Consider the following 9,124-nt stretch of genomic DNA (forward strand, 5'->3'; position numbering starts at 1 on the left):
GGAAAATAAATCCCAGAGAGGGGAGATGAGGGTGGGAGACGGCCTGGGTGGGGCTGACAAGAATAGAGTACATTATGCAGTTCATTTAGTTAACAAGTGAAATAATGAAGAAGCGTGCAGAGGGAATGCCAAGAGAAAAGCCACAAAAAGAGGCTATTGAGAGTGCTGGCCGCATCACATGGCGAGGAGAAGGCTATATAAGTTGAGGGAGTGGAGTTTCAGCACCACACTGCTGGCCAGCACCCTCCTGTGCTCAGCTCTCTGGAGACACTCCTAGTACAGACAACTCGAGGACAGCTCAGTCTGGGGACCAGAAGCATACCAGGGCTCGACACAAGCCAAGGCACCGGTCCTAGCTACAGGCAAACTAGAACCAATGCTCATAGAACTCTGAAAAGAAGAAGCATTGCTGCTCCAGCACATCCAGCCTAGGGCGCAGCACCCAGCATCTCTTCTGCAGTACACCGAGCATAGGGTGCAGCACCCAGCATCTCTTCTGCAGTACACCGAGCATAGGGTGCAGCACCCAGCGTCTCTTCTGCAGTACACCGAGCATAGGGTGCAGCACCCAGCATCTCTTCTGCAGTACACCGAGCATAGGGTGCAGCACCCAGTGTCTCTTCTGCAGTACACCCAGCGCTGATCCTTCAGAACTGTTCTCACCCCAGGACTCAGCTCTGCTCCTCCAGAGCCTGCGCATCCTGCACCCATGCCTCGCTCCTTCCTAGTAGACTCCCTCATCCTAAGGGAATCCAATGAGAAGAAGGATGAAAACAGTCCTCCTCTGTTCCCCTATGCAGTGCACCCCTCTCACCCCCTGCACGGACTGTCTGCTGGCTCCTGCCACTCCAGAAAATCAGGACTGCTGTGTGTGTGCCCAATGTGTGTGGCAACCTCCCAGCTCCATGCCCCTCCACCGGGCATCCCACTGCTCAAGGCATCGTTCTCCTCCTTCAGCTCCCAGTATTGTCCATCAGGCATTGGCAGGCAACATTCAGGATCCTCACCCCTCAACCTGAGCCATGGTCCAGCCATATACCAGGCGGCATACCCCATGCCGGATCCCAGACAGTTCCACTGCATCTCTGTCGGTAAGTCATTTGTTGCTGGACTCGCTACAGTGTTTATGGCAGATGCTTGTTGAAAAGTTCATTACTTTTATTTGTTTGCACTTTTACTTGTATGTTTTATTAAATGTGTTTTTTTTTTTCAAATACGTTATATTATGGTATTCATTTTGCAAAAAAATAAATCTGATGAAGAATTGAATGAACATTAGGTAGCTCCGACATAAGCAGTCCATGCAAGGAAACTTTAGCGCTAACACTTTGACATTGAGTACACATGCTTAGCAATAGTCAGTTGTGTGCCTACACAGCCCATGCATGACTGTAGCAATGAGACTTTAGCGCTAACACCTTGACATTGAGTACACATAATAGTCAGTAATAGTCAGTTGTATGCCTAAACAGCCCATGCATTCCTTTAGCAATGAGACTTTAGCGCTAACACCTTGACATTGAGTACACATGCTTAGTACAATCAGTTGTGAGTGTAAACAGCCAATGCAAGACTTTAAGTATATATACTTAGCCAAAAGTAGATTTGTGTCTAAGCAGTCCAATGACTTCAACAATGAAGTTTTAGCGCTAGCAGCTTGCCATTGAGTATACATGCTTAACAATAATCAGCTGTATGACTAAACAGCCCTTTCATTACTTTATGAATTAAACTTTAGATCTAGCAGTTGATATTGCGTATACATGCTTAGCTTTAGCAAATGAAGCTATATTATCACTAGCAGCTTGATATTCAGTATACAGCCATTCATGACTTTAGCCAAGAAGCTTTAGCACTAGCAGCTTGACATTGAGTGCATATTCTTAGCCATAACTAGTGGGCCGTCCAGAAAGCACATGTATGACTTAATCAATGAAGGGTTAGTGCTAGCAGCTTGACATTGAGTACATATTCTTAGCCATAACCAGCGGTAAGTCCAAACAGCCCCTGTATGACTTTAGCAATGAAGTTCTAGTGCTATCGGCTTGACATTGAGTCCATATTCTTAGCCATAACTAGTTGGCCGTCCACAAAGCCAATGTATGAATTAATCAATGAAGTATTAGTGCTAGCGGCTTGACAGTCTTATCCATAACCAGCTGTAAGTCCAAACAGTCCATATATGACTTTAGCAATGAAGTTTTAGCGCTATCAGCTTGACATTGAGTCCATATTTGAACTTGAACCAACTGTATGTCTAAACAGCCCATGTATAACTGTAGCGCTAGCATTGAGGGTGCTGACCTCCGGATGAAGTGTCACCTGCTTGGTCCAAGCTTTTCTTCCTGTGACTAATGGTTGTTCTTCTCCCTTGCAGACACATCTTCCAGCCAGTTGCCCAGCAGTAAGAGGATGCGTACAGCTTTCACCAGCACCCAGCTCCTAGAACTGGAGAGAGAATTCGCCTCTAATATGTACCTGTCCCGGCTCAGGCGTATAGAGATAGCCACCTACCTCAACCTGTCCGAGAAACAGGTGAAGATCTGGTTCCAGAACAGAAGGGTCAAGCACAAGAAGGAAGGGAAGGGCAGCTCCCACCGGGGCAGTCCTCACAACTGCAAATGTTCTTCTTTTCCATCCGCAAAGTGCCTGGAGGATGAGGAGGATGATGACTCTCTCATGTCTCCTTCTTCTTCAGAAAAGGAGGACAGAGACCTTTCCCCGAGCCCATGATCCCACCATCCAAGCATAGACTTTCCAGAAACTTTGTATATACTGTACAGAACTCCTACTATGAACTTACCCAGCCTGATTGTCCTTGTATGTAGGTATCGGGCAGTAATTCTCTATTCGTCCAGATTCCTGACTTCTAAGGTTGCAGATATCTTGTATGTGTCTAGAAAGTGACCCTTTACCTGCAAATTATTCCTATCCATCCATACACTGCTCCAAACTGGTCCCCAATCTCTGGAAATAGCTCTGAAACCTAACTGTCTTTTGTAAAATATGTCTCACTGTATTGTTTCTGTATATTATATATATTTATTTATTTATGTATAAGAAATAAAAATCGTTTTTTTTCATAAATAAAATAGATTCTGCGTCCTATTAAAGTTGTAATGGTTGAATGTTATACTTATTTAATGAGAGGAAGTTTTATCTCTATATGTTTCATAATGGCCAGATGTAATAACATAAATTCAGATTAAAAACCTATAAACATTGAACTGTTAATGCAATATAAAATATTGGTAATATTCACATCAAAGGAAGCAACTGTTACTAACAGCTATATTCTGACTAAATGATCAAATATCCTAAATATATTAGAATTTTATCATACACAGGTCCTTTTGAATCATGATACATTATTAATTAATCTGATTATAAGGTATTAGTATCAGAAAAAGAAAAGTGACTCTCTGAGCTGGAAAAAAATATATTGGATACAGTTTATAGGGTAAATAAAAAGCAAAACATGAAGCTTTAGTGGGAATACCATATAACAATGTGCATAAATGAAGAGAAAACCACATTCCTTTAAGCAGGAATAAGAGAATGAGAATTGTGTAAAATTTGGGGCTAATTCAATTAATCAGTAATGTAAGTCAAGCAGAATTAGGAGTAAAATATACGTTCTAAATGGTGGCCATTTAAAGGAAATATAAATATTGTTTTAGTATTTTTTAGTGTTTTAACCCCTCAGATGCCACCCATTGCACATTAGAATTAGGTAAGAAAACATAGTATGTAATGGGAGATCCCCATTCAAGATCTTAGATTTGTGTAGTATTTTCAGAACTTTTCAGCAAAAGTATGGGTATTAGTAAAAACAGAGTTATGTAAAAAAAAATAACAACACATTTTGCCATAAGAAATCAATGTAAAGTTTTCCATTAACAGATACAGCCAGCATTTGTTTATTTATTATATCCACTAATAATCAAGTAAAGACTAAAATTGTATTTACTTTTGGAAATAACCACCACATTGCCCATTCACTTAGCATGCTGTTTTATAAATAGGAACAGAAAACAAAAACCTGTTAAAAAAGTCTATAACAATGCATAAATTAGAAATATAACATGCAAAAACATCAATGGGGCATGCTTGGGCTTGTAGTTTTCGTAAAGAGAAGATATACACCATTGACATGTGCTAGGGGTAGCTCTGCAAATATGAGAGATGTCTGTGAGGCATGCCGGTTCTAGTAGTTCTACAGATGAAAGATAGAGACCAGTGTGACATCCTGGGGTTTAAAGACCCAAGGAACAAAAATTATGCAGCATGCAGGGACTTGTACCTTCAAACATTCAAGAAACAAGTATCTTTGTCTAAACTGCTACTGGGATGTCACTGGGGCTTGATGGGATCTGTACTATGGTCAAGAGGTGACAGGAATTCCATTGTCTCCATAACTATTGGGTCTGTGAGGCCTTCACCTATTCCTCAAGTATAAGCCCTTGTATCTGATTGGGAGTAAAAGGCTCAGTGGCTGCAGCCCGTGGACCTTTTAGCGTGTTTAATAGCACCAGAAAAGGGAAGTCTGAGAGTATAAGGACATATTTGGGTATATAGTCCTCCTTGGAAGCAGAGCATACACACTCATTTCAGGCTCACTAAGTTTTGGAAGTATGCTCTAGTGACCAGTAAATTTACTTCCCATACCTTTTCCAATAATACAAAAAGCAGTCCTGTCATGTAAGTTGTAACCCTCTAGAATATTAAAGTAGAATCTGTCAGACGTTTTCTCCTAGAGTACAAAGATACAACAGCATTGGTGTGCTTCCAGAGAGAACATGAGTAGAACATTGGGGGTTTGCTCCAAGTATAAGTCCCTGGGGTTTCAGGTTAAAGTGCTGTGAGAGTACTCCTGTGGAGTGTCATGTTTGACTACTCTGAGAAAAAACCCCTGGAATGTCAAGGTAGAGTGCATTGGGTGAATGCTGCTGGAGCATGAGGGTTTAGAATACTGGAGATGTACTCCATTGGAGTGTCAGGGTACAATGTTGCGAGAGTACTCCCGTGGAGTGTCAAGGAAGACTGCTGTGAGAGTATTTAATTGAAGTGTTAGGGTAGAAACTGTGTGAGTACCATCCTGGAGTGGCAGGTTAGAGTACTCTGGATATGTACCCCTCAATTTTCAGAGTAAAGGGTTCTGGGTATATGCCGCTGCAGGGGCGGACTGACCATTTGGAAACTCAGGCACTGCCCGAGGGCCCGGGGTCAGTAGGGGGCCCCTTGAGATGCCCCTGGTACCTTTTTCATAAGCTTTTTTGAGTTTGGGCAAGGACACAGGGGCCCCATGATCCCCTATTGCCCGGGGGCCCCATGAGTTGTCAGTCCGCCCCTGTGCCCCTGGAGTGTCTGGGTAGAGTGTTTGAGGTTTACTCCCTTGAAATGTCATGAGTGCTGACAAAGTTCTCCCCTGAATTCAGAATAGAGTGTTGTGTGAGTATTTTCTGACGTTCCAGGATAGCGTGCTCTAGGTATTTGTACCTAGAGTGCAAGGGTTGAGTATTTGGGGTGTATGTCCCTGGAGTGTTAGGGTAGAGTGTGGTTATCACTGGGAGTGTCAGGGTAAAGTGTTGTCAGAGTATTTCTCTGGAGTGTTAGGATAGAGTGCTGTGAGAGTACCTCTCTGGAGTGTCAAAGCAGAATTCTGTGAGAGTACTTTACTGGAATGTCAGGGCAGAGTGCTGTGTGAGTACTCAACTGGAGTAATAGGATAAAGGTCTCTGTGTACTCCCCTGGATTGTCAGGGTAGAGTGCTGTATGCATTCTAAACTGGAGTAACAGAGTAAAGTGCTCTGTGTATAGGCCACTGAAGGGTCAGGGCAGAGTGCTGGAGTGTCAGGCTAGAATGCTGTATGTGTACTCTCCTGGAGTAACAGGGTAGAGTGCTCTAAGCATATTCCCTGCTTTTTCATGATAGAATGCTGTATAAGTACTCTCCTAGACTGTCAGGGTAAGGTGCTGTGTGAGTACTCCCCTAGAGTAACAGGGTGGTGTACTCTGAGTATATGTCCCTGGAGTGTCAGGGTAGAGTGTTGTAAGAGTACTTTTGTTTTTATCCTTTAAAAGCATGCTGCCATTGGTGTATAGTCAGTGTTTTCTGAACCCTGTTATTTAAAGTGGTATTAAACCAAAAATTGAATATAAAGCAGATTACCAGCCCCTAGATGTGGTGGCTGCATTTGATTTCCCTTTTTATGCTTTTTTCCCCTCTGTTTTCACTTGGTGATCTGGCCAGTAACACACCTCTTATATTAGAATGCCCCCACTTTGGATGAAGGAGCACAGGGGCACCTTTGGACAGCAGTATTGTTTATCTAGGTTGAGGGGAGTGTTAGATGGCCTAGCAGATTTTGATACACATACAAATTGAGGCCAAAATACAGCTCACAGTGTTTAATCAGTTTAAAGCAGCAGTTTTATTTTTTCTTTTGGAATATGTTGTAAAGGTTTTTTATGAATAAAAGCCTATCATCATACAGACCCCTGTTAGTGGTAAATGGTTTGTCTCAACCTTCTAACTGCTACATCTGCAGAACAGCTTGAAAAATAACAGAATTACTGGCTAGATCACCATCTGAAATTAAAGGCAAGAAAGTCTAAAAAAAAAAATTAATGCAGCCATCACATATACAAACTGGTAAGGTGCAATATAATAAATGTTTTCTTTTAGATTTAATACCACTTTAAGTTTCTGATACCTTCACCAAAAACACACATAGAAGATGCCAGATATAACTACTCCGCTGTGTGTCCAGCCACTAGAGATAATTATTCAACATGACTGCAGAGAGGGCACATTTTTAAATTGCATTATATTATTGACCTGGATGCTGACAGATAAAATATTATTTTATGTAATGAGTAAGCTGCTGCATATCCAGGTACTCTTTTATTTGAATGAATCCCTCTAACATGACATATGGATACCTAACTCTATAATATCAAATAAGACAAAGATATATAAAAAATGACAGCAGCAAATCTTAAGCCTGCAAAACATATTTTTGTTAGAAACATGGGATAATGCACAATGCAGTTTGGTCCTTCCACTTTACACAATACATTACAAAAATTAAAAAATATATATATTAAATTGTATTATCTATCTATCTATCTATCTATCTATCTATCTATCTATCTATCTATCTATCTATCTATCTATCTATCTATTTATCTATCTATCATCTATCCTCTAATTCAGTCTTTGTAATAAATGGAGACAATAAGTAATACAGACTAGAAGTATGAGGGTTAACAGCTTAGAAATATATATTGGTGGCAGTTATTATGTAAACATGCATCCTTCAGAGTAGCCCGCAGGGAGTACTAATGGTTTGGGATTTACATATATCTCTGCTTAAACACAATTGTTGAGTAAAGCCTTAAATCCTGGATTGTTAGTGGTCCTCAAGGACTGGTTAGAGTAGCTCTAATCCAGTAGTAGACCACTTTCATCACTGCACCGGGCTGGATGGCCATTGTCACCATTATACACTGCTGATATACATAAGCTGAAGCATGAAGGCTTAAAATTCAGTTATATCACGGAGCAACAGCACTGGCTGCCCCAGAGGAGGGATGCTAAATAAATGTATAGATATGCTAAAAAGTGACTGAGGTGCAATGAAACATCGTTTCTAGATCATGCTGAAAAGTTGCAAATATAAAATGTATGTATCTTATGTTAAAGTGGAATTACAGAAAGCATCAGTTCATACTACCCTTCCCAGCTGACTCCTTATAGTGAATCCTACTGAATTTTAAACATGTTTAAGTACAGTAAATAGTCTGCCTAAGAGCAGATATCACAGAGTACTCACTATTCCCTTTTCTGTTCAAATAGCCTTTTCAGTGGTCTTCTTTGTTTTATTTTTGTTTCAATAATTTTATTGGAACTGTTTTACAGAATACACCCAAGACCAGGCATACAAGTCTTTGAGCAACACGCAAAATCAGATCCTAAATTAGGACATGCTTTACAGTTACAATAAAACATGGATAGTCAACACAAGGTTTGAATTTCTTGAGCGCCAGGAATTTACATCCGCCTGTGTCCATAGGGTCTGACCAATGTTCAATTTGAACAAATTGAATTTTGCCAAATAAGGTATGGGGTAACTGGGTAAGCAAACCTCTAAAATGTCTGAGCCCAAAAGGGAGAAAGCCCTCTCCTGGGGAGCCATTCCTTGACTCCTGGAAGAGAAATGGTGAGCATAAAGGAATATTGAAGATGACAGTGAGATGATTCCAGGATAAAGGGGAGTAGAAAGGACCCCACGACACCCAGGACAACGCATCTTATCTTGAGAAATGTTAGAAGGCCCACAAGGAGTCATCTCCAGGGAGAATAATGTGCTTTCCAAGGGGACCAAACCTTTTTACTTTTTTAGACTTTATCATAAAGAGCAGCTTTTTCTTTTTCTAAATACCATGCCAGCTTTTGGAGCTATTTCTTTTAGTTTTACTTTGTTTCTGGATTCTGGGGCATGACTTTCACTAACATGATTGCTATCTTGCTATCCAATGAGAACTCTGTTTCTGACCACTGAAGCAATCTTATTGGACACTAGAATGACGGTTGGCCTGATATTTACATAGGCCAGTCACACAACAGTCCTGTCTGGAAGGGCAGAGGACCTAATTTCTGCAGTTTCACTTTCACTTATAGGTATCCTCCCCACTCCCAGCATATGACTGAATAGCATATTGATGAGCTCATCTTCCTGTCACTCTGCTTTTTCCTCCTTTTAGCATACAATTTGAACTGTAGAGCACCTGACTGGCTCCTGGATCAGTTTCTCTGTCCACCTGTCTGAGTTCAGCTGTACAAAGAATGTAAGAGGCCAATGCCATGTCAAATTTCAGTACTTGAACTGCTTGTATTGAAAACAAAAACATTTAGTGATGAGTTAATTATTACAGAGCCACATTAATTTGTGTCTTTCACATCTGCCTGGAGTTCAGCTCCAGGACCCTATGGGTAATGGCAAGGTGACCACGGATTCCCCATAATTGCCTCGGGTCTTTACAACAAACATCTTAGATGCCTTCAGATGACCAACTTTTTTTTTACACAAAATGGGGCACTTTCCCCAACTAACTTCTC

At 41.1% G+C, this 9,124-nt stretch overlaps 1 protein-coding gene across 1 annotated transcript; it reads left to right on the plus strand.

Moving 5' to 3' along the window:
- The first annotated feature begins 243 nt into the window (after positions 1-243).
- On the plus strand, positions 244-3,113 carry GSX1 (GS homeobox 1). Its single transcript, XM_089685769.1, has 2 exons — positions 244-1,091; positions 2,378-3,113. The coding sequence occupies exons 1-2, from the start codon at positions 710-712 to the stop codon at positions 2,731-2,733; spliced, it is 738 nt and encodes a 245-aa protein (XP_089541895.1). The 5' UTR covers positions 244-709; the 3' UTR covers positions 2,734-3,113.
- Positions 3,114-9,124: the final 6,011 nt, after the last annotated feature.

The sequence above is a fragment of the Staurois parvus genome, unplaced genomic scaffold, assembly GCF_062004578.1.
Source record: "Staurois parvus isolate SC_StPar_1 unplaced genomic scaffold, SC_StPar_1.0 ptg000387l, whole genome shotgun sequence".
Lineage (NCBI taxonomy): Eukaryota > Metazoa > Chordata > Amphibia > Anura > Ranidae > Staurois > Staurois parvus.

Coding starts and splice junctions, on each gene's coding strand:
- GSX1 (XM_089685769.1), top strand. CDS start 710: ATGCCTCGCTCCTTCCTAGTAGACTCCCTCATCCTAAGGGAATCCAAT. Junction 1,092..2,377: donor GTTCCACTGCATCTCTGTCG/GTAAGTCATTTG, acceptor TCTCCCTTGCAG/ACACATCTTCCAGCCAGTTG.